General features: G+C 39.0%; 1 protein-coding gene across 2 annotated transcripts in view; it reads left to right on the forward strand.

The window, feature by feature from the left end:
* LOC136864087 (facilitated trehalose transporter Tret1-2 homolog) overlaps window positions 1-23110 on the forward strand; it is a 462248-nt gene that overhangs the window by 370485 nt on the left and 68653 nt on the right. For both annotated transcript variants that reach the window (XM_067140645.2, XM_067140643.2), the window contains one exon: window positions 5817-5891. In XM_067140645.2, coding sequence (XP_066996746.2) covers window positions 5832-5891 — 60 coding nt within the window. In that variant the 5' untranslated portion in view covers window positions 5817-5831. The remainder of the gene's footprint in view (window positions 1-5816; window positions 5892-23110) is intronic.

Here is a 23110-nt window from a genome sequence, read left to right on the forward strand (position 1 = left end):
GAGATGGACAGTAGGCAATGGTATGTTGATGAACGGGGTTAAAAGTCAGGTTGTGAGTTTCGCAAATAGGAAAAGTCCTCTCAGTTTTAATTATTGCGTTGATGGGGGTGAAAGTTCCTTTTGGGGATGATTGTAAGTATCTGGGCTTTAATATAAAGAAAGATCTTCATTGGGGTAATCATATAAATGGGGCTGTAAATAAAGGGTACAGATCTCTGCACATGGTTTTGAAGGTGTTTTAGGAGTTGTAGTAAGATTGTAAAGGAGAGGGCATATAATTCTCTGGTAAGACCGCAACTAGAGTATGGTTCCAGTGAATGGGACCCTCACAAGGATTACTTGATTCAAGAACTGAAAAAAATCCAAAGCAAAGCAGCTCGATTTGTTCTTTGTGATTTCCGACAAAAGAGTAGCGTTAAAAATGTGTTGCAAATTTTGGGCTGGGAAGAACTGGGAAAAAAGAAGACGAGCTGCTCGACTAGGGGCCGGTTCTACCACCTACAGGTAAAGTAGCGCGTAATTTGCCCTTCGCGTAAAAGGATGTTTCCATCCGACCACTCCCAGGTAGCGCTATCGGCAGCATAAATCGTCGTTACCGGCGCGTAATTTCTCGGCCACTTCGAGGGCCCGATAAGACTTTACCTGCCGGGCAAGTTCTGAGAGCTGAACATTATTAGCTGTATTTCTGGTGATATGCAACTCAAATTAGCTTAGTATACTGAAAAAAGCAGTTTACTGTAACAGTGATCGATATTGTATTGCAGGATTTTGAACATTAATGCTTCCCTTTAGTTGCAACGGTCACACCAGCCTCTCGCATCGGTAGCGCAGGGAACACATTTTATACGTCAAGCTTTCGTAAAGAAACTCTAAAAGGATGTAAAATCAAAATCTATTTGGAAATAATTTCAAATGGGCTTTAATTTTCTACTTTTTCAGTTTTCCGACACGAGATATATATTACTGTATGTATCCTACCTAACACAAGCGTTCTCGTAGCGTAATGGTTAACACCTTCGCTTCGTAATACGAAGTGTGCAGGTTCGAGTCTTTATTAGGACGAATCTTTTTTAATTTCCATTATTAGCGTTCTGTTAATCTGTATGCCTCTTTTCATACGTTCTTATCATAATATTATGTCTACTAGGAAAATTGCTTTATATGTATGCTACCTATAGCAAGTGATGTTATGATTAACAGCACATAGGACTGTCGCCCAGCTAGCAGATTCCCTATTAGTTGTTTACATAGGCTTGTAAATTATTTCGAAGAAATTGGAAACTATTCCATTCCCGAATTCCTCTTCCTATGAATGGATATTTATCCCGATTTGTTCTTTACATTTACAGTACCTTCCAACTTTATCTTCATAAAGTTACAAATTAAAATGAAATGCTTTATCAATAAATGGAAGCATCTGGAACTAAACGAGGTCACAGAACTAGTTGCAAATAGAGCATCGCGGAGATACTTCATCAATTCACAGAAGACTGCAGATAGAATGCTCAAAGGCAATAAGTCCGTAAAGAAGATGTGTGTATATACGTATATGGAAGCGCGTAAAAGAGAGTTAAGAACAACGGCAGGGAACGAAAATACACTTTAAAATGTAAATTAGAAATACGATGAAAACCTGCGTACCTTCTATTACGGAGCGAGCGACTTGACCAGTCTACTACGAGAATACCTTTCAAAAACGCTGCCTTGCATGATAGGTTATAACTGGCGTAAGAAAATGTAATCTCGAGATTTTAATCCCAATTAGGTATTGATATTGAAGATCATAGATTAAAATCACGAAAGCTTGACATGAATCGTTGTCCATAACTCTTAAGACTTCCCTTATTAGGCTTTTTGGTGATAATCAGCAGACGCAAGCACAGGGAAATAAGACAATCGAAATGGGTTTCATGCATCTGACGATAGATAGCACCACACTCGAAAGCGAGAAATCGCTGAAAATCAGTCTAGCCAACTTCGTATATCGGTGTCTAGCTCCGGGTAGCTACCTAGCGCTTGCGCGGAGGTGGTTGGACGCAAGCCAAAGTACCAGCCGATTTACACCTCCAGGTAGTTTACCTCCCGGGCAGCTGCCAGCCACTTTACCAGCAGATGGTAGAACCGGCCCGCGTAAAAGGATGTTTCCGTTCGACCACTTCCAGGTTGCGCTATCGGCAGCTTAAATCGTAATTACCAGCGCGTAATTTATCGGCAATTCGAGGGCCCGATAAAACTTTACCTGCCGGGCAAGTTTTGAGAGTTGAACATTATTAGCATTATTTCTGGTGACATAAACTTAAATTAGCTTTATATGCTGAACAAAGCGTGATACTGTAACAGTGATCGATATTGTATTGCAGGATTTTGAACATTAATGCTTCCCTTGAGTTGCAACGGTCGCACCAGCCTCTCACATCGGTAGCGTAGGGAACACATTTTATACGTGAAGCTTTCGCAAAGAAACTTTAAAAGGATATAAAATCAAAATCTATTTGGTAATCATTTCAAATAGGCTTTAATTTTCTATTTTTTTCAGTTTTCAGATACGATGTGTAACATATTGTATGTACCGTCTTATCATGAGTGTTCTCGTAGCGTAATGGCTAACACGCTCGCTACGTAATACGAGGTATGCAGGTTCGAGTCCATATTAGGATGTTATTTCTATTTCCATTATTAGCTTTATGTTAATCTGTATGCCTCTTTTCATACGTTCTTTTGTTAATAATATATTTCATTGAAATGTTTAATCACAATATTATGTCTACTAGGAAATTGCTTTATATGTGTGCTACTTATAGAAAGATGTTTTGATTAACAGCATATAGGACTCTCGCCCAGGTAACACGTTCCCTATCAGTTGTTTACATAGTTTTCTTGTAAATGATTTCGAAGAAATTGGAAACTATTCCATTCCCGAATTCCTCTTCCTATGAATGGATACTTACCCCAATTAGTTCTTTGCATTTACAGTACCTTCCAACTTTATCTTCATACATACTGTAAAGTTAAACATTAGAATGAAATGCATTATCAATAAATGGAAGCATGTGGAACTAAACGAGGTCACAGAGCTAGTTGCAAATAGAGCATCGCGGAGATACTTAATCAATTCACAGAAGCCTGCAGATAGAATGCTCAAAGGCAATAAATCCGTAAGGAAGATGTGTAAGTATATACGTATATGGAAGCGCGTAAAAGAGAGGTAAGAACAACGGCAGGGAACGAAAATAAATTTTTAAATGTAAATTAGAAATACGATGAAAACCTGCGTACCTTCTATTACGGAGCGAGCGACTTGACCAATCTACCACGAGAATACTTTTCAAACATGCTGCCTTATATGACAGGTTATAACTGGTTACAAGAATCATTCCGTATTGACGGTTTTCACTTTACAATGGCGAAAAGTGAGAGTATTGATAATGCATTTCATTCTAATGTTTAACTTTACAGTATGTATGAAGATAAAGTTGGAAGGTACTGTAAATGCAAAGAACTAATTGGGGTATGATGTATTGAATAGGAGGATACTCTCACTTTTCGCCATTGTAAAGGTTATAACTGGCGTAAGAAAATGTAATCTCGAGATTTTAATCCCAGTTAGGTATTGATATTGAAGCTCATAGATTAAAATCACGAAAGGTTGACATAAATCGTTGTCCATAACTCTTAAGACTCCTTTTTGGTGACATCAGCAGATGCAAGCACAGGAAAATAAGACAATCGAAATGAGTTTCATACATCTGACGATAGATAGCACCACACTCGAAAGCGAGAAGTCGCTGAAAATCAGTCTAGTCAAGTTCGTACATCGGTGTCTAGCTTCGGGTAGCTACCTAGCGCTTGCGCGGAGGTGGTTGCACACAAGCCAAAGTACCATACGATTTACACCCCCAGGTAGTTTACCTCCCGGGCAGCTGCCAGCCACTTTACCAGCAGATGGTAGAACCGGCCCTTAATCGAACAGCTCGTCTCCCTACTCTCAAGCCTTCCCCGCCCAAAGTTTCGAACATTTTCGTAACGCTACTCTTTTGTCGAAAATCACCAATAATAAGTCGTGCTGCTTTCCTTTGGATTTTCTTCTCCATTTCTCTGGGTTCCATACTGAACCATAACCATGTGAAGTGATCTGTATTTTTTTGACAATAATATGTCTAACGGCTGGGGGTCATCCGAAAATTTGTGTAACGCGACAAAATGTGTGACGGAAGTGACGTCACATTAGTCTTGGTTGCCAAAGATTCTCCGGCTATCGTTATCAGTATTTGAGTTTCATTTTTTGAAAGGATTATTCATGATCATTAGCTTTTCGCAAAAGGAAATGTTTCTTTTCTTTTCCAACCTCGTTAATGTGATTACCCCAATGAAGACCATTCCTTATATTAACACTCAGGTACTTACATTGATCCCCATGAGGTGCTGTCACCCAATCAACACAGTAATTAAAAATTAGCGGACTTACCCGCTTCGTGAAACTTACAACCTGACTTTTCATCCCGTCTTCCATCATACTATGGTCTGCTTTCAATCTCACAATAACGTCGAGGTCTTTTTGTAGTCTTTCTCAATCCTGTAACTTATTTACTACTCTATGCAGTGAAACATCTCCCGCAAATTGTCTTATCTGTGACTCCAATGCTTTACCCATATGAGAAAACATGAAGTTCCAGTAATGCTGCCCTGTGGGATGCCCTCTTAGTGATTACAGGATCAAATAACATTTCACCTATTCTAATTATCTGAGTTCTATTTTTTAGAAATATAGCCACCCATTCAACCACTCTACTGTCGAGTCCAATAACCCACTGAGTGGTATGTTCCGAGCTGTCAGCGGAGAGATGGCGTGGAATGACATTAGTAGAACAATAAGTTTGAGTGGCGTCTTTAAAAGTAGGAAAGATCACAATATGAAGGTAACGTTAGAATTCAAGAGGACAAATTGAGGCAAATATTCATTTATAGGAAGGAGAGTTAGGGATTGGAATAACTTAGCAAGGGAGGTGTTCAATAAATTTCCAATGTCATCGAAATCATTTAAGAAAAGGCTAGGAAAACAACAGATAGGGAATCGGCCACCTGGGCGACTGCCCTAAATTCAGATCAGTATTGATTGATTGATTGATTGATTGATTGATTGATTGATTGATTGATTGATTGATTGATTGATTAAAATATGTCTTAAAATAATTTCTTAGTCTTACTCAACATGCAATATGACCTCATTCCATATTGCTTCTCAGGCTTCTCTCTTCCCTCCTCCTCTCTTCTTATTCTTCTTCTTCTTGAGTAGAGACAATCATAGTGGTGAGGACTATTTCTTGATCAACATTATGTAGTACACAATCCCCCTGGAGACTTATTTGTAGAATGGTTACTATTAGTGTGAAAGACACGGTTAAGGGGAGAGATAAATATCTGGAGATCGTGGTGACCAAGGGTAGAATGAAATCAGGAAGAGCGACTTCAAATTCTACTTGCAGTTTCGAACCGACCATCTCCAGAATGCAAGTTCATACCTACGTGGCCCTAACCGTGCGGCCAACTCATTCGGTTCCACGATAGTTTCAGTTAAGATACGTTATCAAGATACCAAAGAAACGTAGTTAAATGGACTGACAAAAGTTGGCCTAATGTCAAATCCTGCTACTACTGTATATTACCAGTACGGACCCAAGGCGAATTTCTCCATAGGACACGGAGAGATAAAACACACCACTATCTCCACTTCGTTTCTATACCTCTCCTGTCTGGCCTTTGTTTGTATCCCACCTTGAATTAAAACTGATCTCTTAATCGTTTGCTCTTGCTTCCAGATCGGGTCCAGTACCATGGGCGAGGAACCTCACCAGGATACGCCAGCCACGAGGCGCCGTGCTATTCTCATACAAGTAAGTACCAGGGGCGCCCATTGAGGCGTAGTTGGTGAAGTGGCACTTCAGACTCACCAATTAGTTTTACCAGAATGACCTATTCTTAAAATTCATTTTACTTATCACGTATGCTCTCTTTAACAGCAACGTTTTTCTGTAGTTTTGTACGGCGCGCGACTCTTAGGCCTTTCGCACACGGAAATAGTAAGAGGGTACGTTGAGAGTATTTTCCATTTTCCGAAATTCCACTCCCGGCTGCCTCCAAAAAATTGCCTTTTCCCCCCAAAATTTACCCATTTTAGGTGTTGTTGTTTTTTGAGTCATCAGTCCATAGACTGATTTGGTGCAGTTTTCCATGCCACCCTATCCTGTGCTAACCTTTTCATTTCTACGTAACTATTGCTTCCTACATCTGCTCTAATCTGCTTGTCATATTTATACCTTGGTCTACCCCTAGCGTTCTTACCGCCTACACTTCCTTCAAAAATCAACTGAACAAATCCTGGGTGTCCTAAAATGTGTCCTATCATTCTATCTTTTTTTCTTGTCAAATTTAGGCAAATCGATCTCCTCTCACCAATTCGTTTCCGTATCTCTTCATTCACGATTCGATTTATCCATCTCACCTTCAGCATTCTTCTGTACCAGCACATTTCAAAACCTTCTATTCTATTTCTTTCTGAACTAGCTATCGTCTATGTTTCACTCCCATACAATGCCATGCTCCAAATGTAAGTCTTCAGAAACATCTTTCTAATTCCTGTATCAATGTTTGAAGTGAGCAAATTTCTTTTCTTAAGAAAGCTCTTCCTTGCTTGTGGGAGTCTGCATTTTATGTCCTCCTTACTTCTGCTGTCGTTAGTTATTTTACTACCCAAGTAACAATATTCATCTATGTCCTTTAAGACTTCATTTCCTAATATAATATTTCCTGCATCACTTGCCTTCGCTCGACTGCACTCCATTACTTTTGTTTTGGACTTATTTATTTTCATCTTGTACTCCTTACACAAGACTTCGTCCATACAATTTAGCAACTTCTTGAGATCTTCTGCATTTCAGATAAAATAACAATATCATCGGCAAATCTCAAGATTTTGATTTCATCTTCCTGGATTGTGATTCCCTTTCCAAATTCATCTTTGATTTCCTTTACTGCCTGTTCTATGTAAATATTGAAAAGGAAGTGGGGGGGACACTCTGCAGCCTTGCCTGATTCTTTTCTGGACTGCTGCTTCTTTTTCAAAGCCCTCGATTCTTATCACTGCAGACTGATTTTTATACAGATTGCAGATAATTCTTCGTTCTCGGTATCTGATCCCAATCACCTTCAGAATCTTAAATAGCTTGGTCCAATTAACATTATCGAATGCCTTTGCTAGGTCTACGAACGCCATGTATGTGGGCTTGTTCTTAATTCGATCCTCTAAGATCAGACGTGAAGTCAGGATAGCTTCATTTCTTCTGAAGCCAAACTGATCTTCTCCCAACTCAGCTTCGACTAGTGTTTCCATTCTTCTGTAAATAATACGTGTTAAATTTTTTCTGGCATGAGATACTAAACTAATGGTGCGGTAGTTTTCACACTTGTCAGCACCGGCTTTTTTGGGAATAGGTATAACAACATTTTGCCAAAAATCGGATGGCACTTCTCCTGTCTCATACATTATATGGAATAACCTTGCCATGCTGGTTTCTCCTAAGGCAGTCAGTAATTCAGAGGGAATGTCATCAATTCCAGGTGCCTTGTTCCTATTTAGGTCGCTCATAGCTCTGTCAAACTCTGACCTCAAAACAGGGTCTCCCATTTCATCAGCATCAACAGCATCTTCTTGTTCCATAGCCAAATCATCTACATATTTACATTCATACAACTGTTTGATATGTTCCTGCCATCTTTCTGCTTTGTCTTCTTTCCCTAGAAGTGGCTTTCCATCTGGCTCTTAATATTCATATTCTCCAAAGGTTTCCTTGATTTTCCTCTATGCAGCATCTACCTTCCCTAGGACCTTACAAACTTCAACATCCTTTTACTTATCCTTCAGCCATTCTTCCTTAGCTATCTTGCACTTTCTATCCACTTCATTCTTTAATCGCCCGTATTCTTTTCTGTCCTCTTCGCTTCTAGCGTTCTTCCATTTTCGTCTTACATTTTAGGTAAAACTGCCAAAAGTGAATTTTATAGAAAAGGGGAAAATACGCCAAATGTACCCATTTATAACGAAATACGACTAAAAAGCCCAGAATTCTATATAAAAAGATTAGTCGCTGTCGCTAATGTTTTAGTTGTAATTATAATATATTTTTATTGACGAAACATTTAAATTCAAGTAAAAAGCATTGAATTACCTTGTATATATCCTCCATTTTCCTTTTAATAAAAAAGCAGGAGCTATTTTGAAGCAGGAAATGGCTCGCAGGTGACAGAAATCAGCTTCAACCGCAGGATCATAATAGCTGCCGGCAACCCGATAGCTACTGACATCTGACGGAAATAATAATAAACATAAATACACCATCTATTAGGCCTACTTTAAGTAGAAACTAAAAGACGTACACCATCTATCGGATTATTTAGGAAATACTAGTATTCCATATTTATCTCATATACTGTAGGTAAGAAAAGGTCTTTACTTTCCGCTACTACATTTCGGCTATCTCTCTTTTCTCTGGATTTCCTAAAAAGTTCTAACAAATACAAGTTAATAAACATTTCTAAAAATATTCCAGCTACTTTTTATCTGTAATAAATGGAAGGAGAAAACAGAAATTCTACCGTAACAAATAAATACTCTATTACAGAGTTATCAGGCAATAGAAGAAATCCGACCAACGATAGATTTGGATTATGGCTACTTACAGACAATTTAAATAACTCTAATCTTATTACAAATATTGGAGGTATTAATTACGTAAATGGAGAACAAAAATTACGAGAATTTTAAACCAATTACAGAACCTTTTTTGCGATAATATTATGGTTGGAAAAATAAGATTTTATAGATTGCGAATGAGAAATGAAAAATAGCAAATTTCTTGTAAAAAAGGAAGCATGCGGTGGTTTTAATAGTATTTTAAGATATAGATTTTCTAAATATAATTTGGCAGGACATGGAGTTAAAGCAAAAATTCCATATTTATTAGATTCTAATGTTCAAACAATTAAAGGTCTTAAACAAATTATTAATAAAGATATAGAAGTTATTGAGCAAAAATACTCTAATCCAGCCGCTATCCATATAAAATAGAATTAGCAGATGTTAAACTCGATACACTATTAAAAGAATTACCAGATATTTTAAACGTTACTATCTACTAGACTTAGATATAACACAAGATTTCGCAGGAATTTTTTTCATAAAGAAGAAATGTTTAAATATATAATAAATAATTTTAATTTTCGTATGTCAGAAAAATATAAAGAAGATTGCAATGCAATAGTTAACAACAAAAATTCTGTTGGTATAGACTGTTGAATATGGATTAATAGTAATTCTGGAGTTAAAATATACCGGGTGGTACAGCTGCCCCTATTCACGCAGTTTTATGCAACCCGCAGATTATAGTCGAACCTAAAAATATTGACCTTGACTACTCACTACAATGTCTGCTCTTACAACGCTTTCCATAATTCGTTTATTCGTGTCAAGCAAATCAGCATTAATGATAAAATACCGATTGATGGTAAAGAATCATGAAAATTATGTGTCGCAGAAACGTCCTGTACAGAGAATATTATTGGTGAATGACTAGAAGTAGCAGCAACACAACAGCGCTAAACAGCAACCCGTGATATCCGAGCTTGCTAAAAGTTAGAGGAGAGTACCGGTGTTCGTTAGTAGGCGGTTCGAGTCCTGTGTACGACGAATATTTTTATTGCGTTGTTGATGTTCGTGAGAGTCGTGTTGTTGACGACAAATCTAAATCATGATCAGTTCTCATATTGCAGGTACTCAGCTATGTTTGTTTTTTAAGGAGCTCTTAAAAGAGCTATTTGCAATAAAGTGAGATTGTACCGACAGTGGTGCGATGGGCTTATTCATGGCCATTCGATTAATGAAGCAAATGTTCAAAATGACCACCTGCTTCGTTAATGCACATCTGAGCACGGTGGAGGAGAGACATTCTTGCTTGCTGCAACATATGTGGTGGAATCTGCCTGCAGGCTTCCGTGATGAGCCGCCGTAAATAACCCCAGAGGAAAAAGTCGAGTGGAGTAAGGTCAGGTGATCTAGCCGGCCTTGTGACCGGACCCCCTCGTCCAATCCATCGTCCAGGATATGTCCTATGCAAGTGGTTCCGTACTGCCAACGACCAGTGTGGGGGAGCTCCATCCTGCTGGAACCACATCCGTAACCGTGTCATAAGGGGCACATCCTCCAAGAAGAGTGCAAGGTACTCACGAAGAAACTCTAGATAGCGTCGTCCCGTGAGGTTTCCTTCGAAGAAATATGGTCCAATTATCTTGTCACCTAGTATCCCGCACCACACGTTGACGCCCCATTGTACCTGAAATCGAGCTCCCCTGATCCAGTGAGGATTTTCAACGCTCCAGTAATGGAAGTTGTGACGATTAACAGTTCCGTTGTTGTGAAATCTGGATCCATCACTAAAGAGAATGTCCATTAAGAAATTCGCATCAGCTTCAACTCTTTGTAATATCCATTGCGAAAATTCTATCCGTTTTGGAAAGTCATCTCCGTGAAGTTCCTGGTGCAGCTGTTGATGGAAAGGGTGGAATTTATGGCGGTGCAATATTCGCAGTACAGATACATGACTGATGTTCAGTTCATTTCCTATGGCCCGTGAACTTGTGTGCGGGTTGTATGCAATTGCATTTTGAACAGCTTCGTCGTTATTTCCAGACGTCACTGGAGCATCCCGAACGGGGGGTAATGTATGAAATGACCCCGTTGCACGCAACCGTCTTTCAACACGTCGAAATGTATCTGCAGTTGGCAGCCTTCGTCCAGGAAATCGTTCTTGATCTAAGCGTCTGGCTTCCCGTGCATTTTGCCTTGCTTCTCCATAAAGCAGTATCATATTCACATAATCATCCCGTGAATACATAATGTTTGTTTTCGTGCTAACCGTACAGTACGTGCTCACACGTTGCTGCTAGGATTACGATATGCTGTTTCATGTGCCCTACGTATGAAGTGTAGACAACTGTTAGTTGGTCTTCGAGTCGAACTTGCGCAGTTGCTTGGTTGAATGGGTGGGTCAGAATGTTGACAACACGTGCACTGCGCTTCATTCCCTGTAGTCGTTTGCCATATGGAAGTCGCATGTTATTATTCCTTTCGTATGTATGCTTTCTTTGTAAAGGTGGCAAATTACTTTTGAGACTTAAGAACGTTAAATATTTATTACGAATGGCCTTACAAGTATAATATAAAAATAAAATTGAAAAGCTCGTAACTAGATTCGAACTCTAAATGCCTGCTAACATATCGTATGCTCGCTGCGATTGGTGCCATGTAGCCACTGCAGGCGACAAAGAATTGGTCTCGTAGCTCTTTACTAATGGAATTACCTAGGCTATCGCTTCGATACTGATCGTTGATGTTAAAAGTTCTGAACTCGAATGTGCAAACACCACAGTGAACTAAAGAACCGCGTCTCTCTTACGCCCAGATAGTTGCAACCATTTTCTACGCGTTACTTGGTTGAATGAGTCCAGCGTTATGTTTCAGGTGGTATTCACAATCGGTGCGTATGTGGCGATATTTATGATACCTGTTTATTATAACTTCCGTAGAAGAATATCGGAGATTTCAGAAAGGTCTTCGTAAACGATGCCTAGGCGAATACGAAGTGACATTAAAAAATGCATGACTCAAGTATGGTTGGAACCCATCCTACTTCAAGTAACCTATCGAGTGACGTCTTCCATACGCAATTCCGCGCAGCTATTTTGCTACGTACAAGCGCCATCCTTGTAACTCTGTATTCACGAGGAGAGCGGAAGTTCCCGCTTCGACAAGTTACTGATGAGTTATAGCCTTATGGTCCAGTTTTATGCCTTTTTTGATCGCTCTAACGGTAGTAATTACATGGCGTAAGCTATCACATCTGCTGTACAGCATTTGCGTGCCACAGATTATAAACTACAGTGCAAAACACGTTTCTATCAATTTCGATGTGATGAGACTGTACAAAATGGTGGTACATTGACATGTCTGTAATTGGTCTTACCCTATCACGTTTTCTATGATACCACGACCGCCCTTTCTATCAAAAGAAAATGGCCTCTTGGACCAATCAGGTGCGCAATTCTCTACCGACAGCTATAGGCGTGTTTATAGTTTGTACAGTATAGTAACATTTCGTAAAAATTAGTAGAGTATTGGACACCGCTCTACATAAAATGCTACAGTGTTTTTGAGATGGACCTCACTTACTGCCTCTTGTACCATTTTTTCATTGTGCGGAGAAGTTTACATCGGGTTAACTGCACATAACATTGCTGTAAGGTTTTGCGCAAGATGGGACTAAGAGTCATTTACGCCCTAGCTGGTTGCATATATTCGGGAAAAAATAGGGGCAGCTGTACCACCTGGTATAATAAATGTATTTGCCAACTAACGAGTCCTGGGGTTAATAAACAATTAGGTAACCATATCATAGTTTTTTTAATTATCCAGATAAAAGATTAAAGGAAACATTCGCGTCTACTTTAGCTAAAGAGAATGGAATAACAAGATTGGAAGCAACAAGTTATAATTACACGAACGAAAATTTCCAAAACTAAAGGAACATAATCCAATAAAAGATTGTTTAGAATTATTAGAAAACTCGAGAGAATATTTCAAAAAGGCACTGTTTTATTCTGTTCCACTTGCTAAAATGTGGCTAAAATTAACAGATATTCTACAAAACCGTTGTTGTCTTGTTAATCTACTACAATGTTGTCGCTCCATCGGTAAAACGTTGTATTCCACAAAGCTCTTCCTATCGATTATTCTCCTTAGGACTGGTCACGGCTCCCGGCCACACATGGATATGCAGTCCATCAGTACAAATTTTGTTGTGTTCATTTTTCTGTGCCCACGTGTAAAGGAAAATGAACCTTACTGTACCGCACTGTAGGAATGTATGTTTTTATTACGTATTTACGCACTCCCAGTGTATAATGCATGTACGGTTCATTTTCGTTTACTCGTCGGCATAGGAAAACGAACACAACGGACATTGTTCTGATGGACTGCGTATCCATATGAGGCTGGGACGCGTGACCAGTCTTAAGGAGAATAATGGATAGGAAGAGCATTGTGGAATACAACGTTTTACCGGTGGAGCGACAATATGTTTATTGTGGAAATAGGAATACAAAGACATTAACAGAAATACAAGTTCGTTTACCAGAGAACCAAGAAGAAAGAGAAAAAATATTTTAATTTGTTTTATCTGCATACAGTTTTAATCATTTACGAGTTAACTATGTAGAAACTCTAGAAGATGTAAATGACTCGAGTAATATATCTATGGTCAAAAATTGTTATATTAAATCTTGAGAAACTTATTTTTCTAAATCCAACGGCTTGTTTTCCACTATATCCAAAGAAATAAATATCGAAGACTTAGGATTAACTCGTACTAAAATTTAATTCCATTCCTATCTAGAAAAAGAATAAATATTACCAGCAAACTATATCCATATCCCTTTAAAGAAATAAAACCAATTAATATATTTACAGTCCACTAAGAAGAGAGAACAAGAACTAGAAAATACAGGAATCCAAAAACGAAAACTTTCTTATTTGGAGCAAACGAGATCTATACAAGAGGAATATAAGAAACAACTAGAAAAAGAACAAACAATTAAAGAAAGAGACGAAGTATTAAAAGGTCATTTTAACAAACGTTGGAAAGACTTAGATATAGACAATTGTGTTTATAATATACTAGCTGATGTACCCGTGCTTCGCTACGGAATTCTACATTGTATACGGAATTCTAGTGTACACGTAGTGAGCAAGATTGTACGCATAGCTCTTAACGTTACCCTAGAAACGCCATGGGGAAGTCACCAGACATCTTTTCTCATATGAAGACTGAGTTAGGGAATTTTCACTGTAATTGTAGACCCGCCTGCATACCATCAGTCACAATCAGGTTGGGGAGTTTTCATTATAATGGTAGACACTCACTCTCCACCTGCCTTTCTACATCCTCAGAAAGACTGTCTTAGTGGTTTTCCTAACTGAAATGAACATACATTGCAATGGCGTCAGTAGGAATGGCGCTATTAAAAGCAATGCTTTCATATGAAATACTCGATCAAATGAGACTTCACACATTTTCTCATTTTTAACAAACAGGACTACACTGCCGATTTTAACAGTCCAAAATTCCAGAGCTGGAATGATCAAGTCCCAGACAGCCGTGATTCGTGAACACTCTTCGTCTTTTTTCGGCGGAGAGAGGGTCGAATAGTGGAGACTCACAGGACAAACTCTATGACCTTTTACTAATCTGTTTCCTAGGAGTACCCGATGAGTAGGAAAATATCAATTCACTACACTGGCGGCGGAAAGGTCTATCTGACTTGGAGGCAAATTTTTCCTCCAAGCCGGAGGAGAAACACCCTCTTCACTGATAATTTATTATAAAACTAGCAAGAGACCCGTGCTTCGCTACGGTATTATACTGAAATTTATAATGGAATGCTTATTGTTTTAGATATATAATCCGCCGAAATTCGCGATCTCTCCAGTTTTCTGCGAGAATCCGCCATAATTCGCGATCTGACTCGTTTTCTAATAGATTACGGCAAGTTTCCTCCCATTTTTCAATCTTTCTTTCCAGCAAACGATTTCGTACTTCCCGGGCTAGGTCCAGGTATTCCACCCAGTTAGTTGGGTCCCTAAATCTTTGTCATCTTTTCCTATAAGCATTTTTAATATGAATCAAATCCTTCAGGGGATCTGTCGTGGTGTCGTCTTGGGTGCCTTGGCGGTAGCCTACTGAACCCGCGGCCGGACTGCATTCTTAGTCATTAGCCGTCCAGGACCCGTTTCCAGCGTGGTCCGCACATGTGACGACGGTCCAGAACATTATTATTATTATTATTATTATTATTATTATTATTATTATTATTATTATTATTATTATTATTATTATTATTATTATTATTATTATATGTTCTGGACCCCACAGCAATATGCAAGACCGCTACTTGGCGGTAAATTACATCTGCTGCCATTGTCATTGTCGCGCGTAGGCAAGTGTGCGGGATTTCTGGCGATACGAATGACATACCTGCGTGTATTAGTGACCTTATTATAGAGGTGAACAATTTGACGGTCAATATCATTCCTTCGTTTATTTCAAATGTGTTTAAATTTTTATTTATATGCCAGGAGAATCTACTCTAATCTAAGAACGTTCTCCTAAGGAAAAGATGGCTGTTGAAAAAGAACCCAGGAAAGATTAAAAATGATCGGTTTATGATCAGAATAAGTACATCGAAAGTCAACAGCCTGTTTCCTATCATTCGACAGGATCAGGGATGGAATGAATAAAGCCCCATCTAGCGGCGACAATATGAATTGTGCCGGCTGCCGAAGTTCCCCTCTGGGTCAATGATCGATGAGTGACAAATGAAATGAAATATTGGACAGTGTTGCTGGAATTAATGATGACAGGGAAAGCCGGAGTATCCGGAGAAAAACCTGTCCCGCCGCCATTTTGTCCAGCACGAATGTCACATGGAGTGACCGGGATTTGAAACACGGAACCCAGCTGTGAGAGGCCGGCGCTCTGCCGCCTGAGCAACGGAGGCTCCTTATAAGTACATTATGAACAGTAAAATCAATTGGTCTCACCGCCTTTTACACCCCACCGCCGTTAAGTTTATTTACCCCCACCCCCCAAAAAATTAAAAGAAGGTGTGTTTCTTTATGTTTAAAGGAGATTCCAAATACCAATGTTCACGTTTATTACCTTCAGTTTTGAGATATAAGTATCCCCTTAAAAATAATTCACTTTTATTAACTTCCTTTCACACTCCCCCCCCCCCTCACGAAGTGATATTAAGGCAAAAAATACTTGTTCCCTTAATAGTAAAGGATCTTCTAAATACCAATTATCACCACTCTAACCTCTTCAGTTTTTGATTTATGTGTCCTCATGAAAGGAATTCAGCTCCTTTTCACTCCCCCCCCCCCCCAAGGTTATTTCCCCCCCAAAACGCGCTTTTCTTTGTTTTTAAAAGAGATCAAAATACCAATTTTCACGTCTGTAACAACTTTAGTTTTTATTAGATGTATGTATTCTCATACAATTAAGTCAATTAATTTTTTCAATCCTTTAACCCCCCAAACCCCCTTCATTGGATTTTCCGAGAATACGTGTTTGTTTACGTTTAAAGCAGATTCCAAAAATCAAATTTCACGTGTGTAACATCTTCATTTTTGAGATATCAGTAGCCTAATTTAAAGAATTCAACACCATTTTCAGTCACTTTTACCCCCCCCCCCCCACTTCCCAAGTGGTATTTCTGAAAACTAATAATACACGTTTCTTTATTTTTAATAGAATTAAAAAATTACCATTTTCACTTCTGTAACATGTTAAGTTTTTTAAGATATACTGTAGAAATTCTCATTTTAAAATGTCACCCCTTTTTAGTTCCCCTTAAGTGAAGTTTCCAAAGACAAATCACCTATGTTTCTTTTCACTTACAGGAGATTCCAAATACCCACTTTTTACGTCTGTAACATTTTACGCTTCTCAGATATTCTGTAGATATAGTCTTTCAAAAAATTCACCCCAATTTGCCACTCCTGTTTAACCGCCATTAATTGAATTTTCCAAAAGCAAAAATATACGTGTTTCTTTATTTTTAAAGGAGATCCCATTTACAAATTTTCAGTTCTGTAATATCTTCAGTTTCTGAGATATATGTATCCTCATTAAAGGCATTCAACAGATTATTCACCCTTTTACACCCCTCCTATTGGGATTTAGAGAAAACAAAGAAATACGTGTTCCTTTATTTTTAAGGGAGATTCTAAACACCAATTTTTACATCCGTAAACGTTTAAAGTTTTAAGATGTAGACACACTCATTTTAAAAATTCACCCCCCTTTTCACCCCGCATTATTTGGATTTTCCAAAAACGTAAAAATACCTGTTTCTTTATTTTTAAAGTAGATCCCAAATACCAATTTTCAGGTCTGTAATATCTTCTGGTTCTGAAATATAAGTAGCCTCATTAAAGGCATTCAACCTCTTTTTCACCCTTTTCCACCCTTCCTATTTGGATTTTCCGAAAACAAAAAATACGTGTTTATTTTTAAAGGAGATTCTAAATACCAAATTTTACATCTATAAACTTTAAAAGTTTTGAGATATAGATACACTCATTTTAAAAATTTCATCCCCCTTTTCACCCCCCATTATTTGGATTTTCCCAAAACGAAAAAATACCTGTTTCTTTATTTTTAAAGTAAATCCCAAATACCAATTTTCAGGTCTGTAATATATTCAGTTTCTAAGATATATGTATTCCCTTTAAAGGCATTCAACCCAATTTTCACCCCCTTTTCACCCCTCCTATTGGGATTTTCCGAAAACAAAAAACTGCGTGTTCCTTGATTTATAATGAAGATTCTAAATACCAATTTTTACATCTCTAAACTTTAAAACTTTTGAGATATAGATGCACTCATTCTAAAAATTCACCCCCCTTTTCACCCTCGCATTAATTGGATTTTCCAAAGACAAAAAAATATGTGTTACTTTATTTTTGAAAGCGATCAAAAGTACCAATTTTGAGGTCTGTAATATCTTCAGTTTCTGAGATATAAATAATCTCTTTAAAGGCATTCAACCCATTTTTCACCCCCTTTTAACCCTGCTATTGGAATTTTCCGAAAACAAAAAAATACGTGTTCCTTTATTTTTAATGAAGATTCTAAATACAAATTTTTACATCTCTAAACTTTAAAACTTTTGAGATATAGATGCACTAATATTAAAAATTCACCCCCCTTTCACCCTCGCATTAATTGGATTTTCCAAAAACAAAAAAATATGTGTTTCTTTATTTTTGACAGCGATCGAAAGTACCAAAATTGAGGTCTGTGGTATCTTCAGTTTCTGAGATATAAGTAGCGGTATCCTGATTAAAGGCATTCAACCCCTTTTTCACCCTTTTTCACCCCTCCTATTGGGATTGTCTGAAAACAAAAAAATACGTGTTTCCTTATTTTTAAAGAAGATTCTAAATACCAATTTTCACATCTGTAAACTTTTAAAGTTTTGAGATATAGACACACTCATTTTAAAATTTCACCCCCTTTTTCACCCCCTTAGGGACGGAATATCCAAAAATCCTCTCTTAGCGAGCACCTACATTATAATATGAATATATGCCCAAAATTTCATTTCTTTATGTCCAGTAGTTTTGGCTCGGCGATGATGAATCAGTCAGTCAGTCAGGACAAGCTACTTTATATATATAGATAAATGTAGAATTTAATAAAAGTGAAGAGGAAGAAGCTTTTCTTAAGAAACGGATCTTTTCAGGGTTGAATTTTGAGTTATTTAGTGAATTGTGGTGCTATAATTTGGAATAGGCCTAAATTGTTATTCTAGACCAAGCATACTACTACTACTACTACTACTACTACTACTACTACTACTACTACTACTACTACTAAGTCAGCCTCTGCCTTAAGTATGCACACTGGTTGTTCAAAACAGCGCATCAGAGTAGGGATCAAATAACTGGAATACTATGAAGAACCAGTGTGTTACGTACTAGCTGTATCAGAAAATGTATGAACCAGGGGAACGGCATGCTAAAGAAGAAAGTTTTCTAACTCCCCGGCTATTTCCCGCCAATATTTAGTCAGGCTATTATACTCGATACGCAGCAATAATCCCATCTATCGGAGTTAAGAGGCAGCATAAGAGACAAATAACATCACAACAAACAATGGTCAATGTAATGTTATTTTTGATCAATGTTATGCGTTTTCGATATTGTAGGCCTTCACATTTAGTTTTCTTCCGACTCTGAAATACCACTCATCATGGTCAGTACGGTAAAACTGAATAAAACATAAATGATCGGAAATTTTTTGTCATGTAGTACTTTTCGATAGGACCAATGACATAGGTATTTAAAAATTAAATGTTAGGCGCCTTCCCCTAAACTACAATTTCATCCAGGGTGAATAAAATTGTTCATAGCATAGACCGTAGTTTCTTATTCCCCGACTCTGTATACCGATTTTCTTTAAATTCTGTTAACCCATTTTCCCGTGGCTAGGCGTCGATATGGGCTTGGCAACAAAAATACAAATTCATGAATATCTGTGTTATCATAGCCGGTACAGTAAAAATTTAAGTGGAGACATAAATGCTCTGAAATTTAATTCTATATAACTTGGGTTATTTAGTATTTATCGAAACAACCATTAATAATATAAATGAGAATTAAATATTAGGCCTTCCCCTAAACTACCATTTCATTCAGCGTGAATAAAACGATTTATAGCCTAGATTGTAGTGGCTCATTCTCCAACTTTGTATACCAGTTTCAGTGAGATAGGACCACTAATGATGTACATATTTAAGAATTAAATTTTAGGCCTTCCCTTAAACTACCATTTCTATCAGCATGAATAAAATTATTTATGGCTTAGATTGTAGCAACTTATTTCCCGAATATTCATACCAATCTTTATTATGATAGGACCACTAATAACATAAATATTTGAAAATTAAATTTTAGGCCTTCCCCTAAACTACCATTTCTATCAGCATGAATAAAATTATTTATGGCTTAGATTGTAGCAACTTATTTCCCGACTTTGCATACCGATTTTCATTAAATTCACTTTAGCCGTTTTCTAGTGATGCGTGTAAAGACAGACAGACAGACAGACATTACGGAAAAGTAAAAAGTGCATTTCCTTGTTACTGTGAACATGACCGATACAGAAATACCATTCTTTTCAAATTCTGAGCAATGCACAGACAAAACTCTTATTTTATATACACTGACTGACAGAGCAAATGCAACACCAAGAAGGAGTGGTTCGAAAGGGATGAAAGTTGGGGAAAAAACAGAGACGGCACGGACGAATAATTGATGTTTATTTCAAACCGATATGCAGGTTACACAATGCGCACGGCATCGACTCAGTAGGATGTAGGACCACCGCGAGCGGCGATGCACGCAGAAACACGTCGACGTACAGAGTCAATAAGAGTGCGGATGGTGTCCTGAGGGATGGTTCTCCATTCTCTGTGAACCATTTGCCACAGTTGGTCGTCCGTACGAGGCTGGGGCAGAGTTTGCAAACGGCGTCCAATGAGATCCCACACGTGTTCGATTGGTGAGAGATCCGGAGAGTACGCTGGCCACGGAAGCATCTGTACACCTCGTAGAGCCTGTTGGGAGATGCGAGCAGTGTGTGGGCGGGCATTATCCTGCTGAAACAGAGCATTGGGCAGCCCCTGAAGGTACGGGAGTGCCGCCGGCCGCAGCACATGCTGCACGTAGCGGTGGGCATTTAACGTGCCTTGCATACGCACTAGAGGTGACGTGGAATCATACGCAATAGCGCCCCAAACCATGATGCCGCGTTGTCTAGCGGTAGGGCGCTCCACCGTTACTGCCGGATTTGACCTTTCTCCACGCCGACGCCACACTCGTCTGCGGTGACTGTCACTGACAGAACAGAAGCGTGACTCATCGGAGAACACGACGTTCCGCCATTCCCTCATCCAAGTCGCTCTAGCCCGGCACCATGCCAGGCGTGCACGTCTATGCTGTGGAGTCAATGGTAGTCTTCTGAGCGGACGCCGGGAGTGCAGGCCTCCTTCAACCAATCGACGGGAAATTGTTCTGGTCGATATTGGAACAGCCAGGGTGTCTTGCACATGCTGAAGAATGGCGGTTGACGTGGCGTGCGGGGCTGCCACCGCTTGGCGGCGGATGCGCCGATCCTCGCGTGCTGACGTCACTCGGGCTGCGCCTGGACCCCTCGCACGTGCCACATGTCCCTGCGCCAACCATCTTCGCCACAGGCGCTGCACCGTGGACACATCCCTATGGGTATCGGCTGCGATTTGACGAAGCGACCAACCTGCCCTTCTCAGCCCGATCACCATACCCCTCGTAAAGTCGTCTGTCTGCTGGAAATGCCTCCGTTGACGGCGGCCTGGCATTCTTAGCTATACACGTGTCCTGTGGCACACGACAACACGTTCTACAATGACTGTCGGCTGAGAAATCACGGTACGAAGTGGGCCATTCGCCAACGCCGTGTCCCATTTATCGTTCGCTACGTGCGCAGCACAGCGGCGCATTTCACATCATGAGCATACCTCAGTGACGTCAGTCTACCCTGCAATTGGCATAAAGTTCTGACCACTCCTTCTTGGTGTTGCATTTGCTCTGTCAGTCAGTGTATATAGATAGATATTTAAAAATTAAATTTTAGGCCTTCCCCTAAACTACCATTTTTCTCAGCGTGAATACAATTATGTATAGCCTATATTGCAGCGACTTATTTCCCATCTTTGTCTACCGATTTCCATTAAGATACGACAACTAATAAGAATATAAATATTTGAAAATTAAATTTTAGGCATTCCCCTAAACTGCCGTTTCACTCAGCATGAACACAATTATTTATGACCGAGATTATATCGACTTATTACCCCGACTTTGCATACCGATTTTCATTAAGACACGACCACTAATAACATAAATATTTGAGAATTAAATGTCAGGCCTTCCCCTAAACTACCATTTCGCTCAGCGTGAATAAAATAATTTATAGTCTAGATTGTAGTGGTTCATTACCCGACTTACAATTCCGATTATCTTTAAATTCTCTTCAGCCGTTTTCTCGTAATGCGTAGACAGACAGACAGACAGACAGACAGACAGACAGACAGACAGACAGACATTACGAAAAAGTAAAAAATGCATTTCCTTCTTACTGTGGACATAACCGATACAGAAATACCATTCTTTTCAAATTCTGAGCAATGTACAGACAAACTCTTATTTTACATATATAGATATGTTCTTTTATAGTAAATAATAAATATAAGTTTCCATCTGTTGGAGCATTATGCCAAAAAGATGGAGTTAAATCTGTATATTACCGGGCGAGTTGGCCGTGCGGTTAGGGGCGCGCAGCTGTGAGCACGCATCCGGGAGAGAGTGGGTTCGAATCCCACTGTCGGCAGCCCTGAAGATGGTTTTCCGTGGTTTCCCATTTTTACACCAGGCAAATGCTGGGGCTGTACCTTAATTAAGGCCACGCCGCTTCCTTCTCATTCCCAGGCCTTACCTGTCCCTTCGTCGCTATAAGTCCTATCTCTGTCGGTGCGACGTAAAACAAATAGCAAAAAAATCTGTATATTATATGAAAGGAGTACTTAAAAATAAACTAATAAATATAATTAAACATAGAGAAGATTCAAAGAAGAAGAATTTGTTTTTATCTCTTATGACGGGTTAGAAAACATTTATTTTCCAGCAGAAGAACCATTTATGGAAATAGGGGTAAATGGAACTAAAAATTATAATGGAAATTCCTATCCTATTATAGAAGATTATAAACTCTTAGATGCATTAGAAAATAAAGAAAATAATTTTTATAACGAAATAAAAATACAAATAGATAATGCAGGAATGGGGGAAATAGTAGGAAAACAAAACAAAATTGTAGAGTGTAAAAGACTAGAAAATTTAGCAGAAGGAACAGAATTAATGATATCTAGTTTATCTAAAATAGATGGTTCATGGTGTGGGTTACTGTAGTCACGCCCTAGTTCGTGAACCATGGGCAACGGCTAAGTGGCCTAGTAACTGGTCCTGAGAGTCGGGATACCAGTTGCTATGGAATGGCAGTGGGCATCTGGACATATTCTGAGTCGTGGCCCTCTTTGTGCTCAGACGGCTAAGACTATACAATCCACCATGGTCCCTAACCCATTAGAAGAGAGATCCTCACTTGGACTATGTGTAAGTAGGGTAGCATCCTGCTTCATGAATTTTCCGAGCTCAGAACATTTTAAGCAAGTCTCAGACCTATGGGAGTAAAGGTCGATTCACACATCTCCGGGACGTGACGGCGCTCTCCGTTTCCGTATCCGTCCTTTCCGACATGAATATTTCACGTCTGTTCTCACACTTCAGTTCCGTGCAGTTCCGTGCAGTTATAAGTCGGCAATCAAGTGTTCCATGATGAGTTTT

The sequence above is a fragment of the Anabrus simplex genome, chromosome 2 (assembly GCF_040414725.1).
Source record: "Anabrus simplex isolate iqAnaSimp1 chromosome 2, ASM4041472v1, whole genome shotgun sequence".
Classification (NCBI taxonomy): Eukaryota; Metazoa; Arthropoda; class Insecta; order Orthoptera; family Tettigoniidae; genus Anabrus; species Anabrus simplex.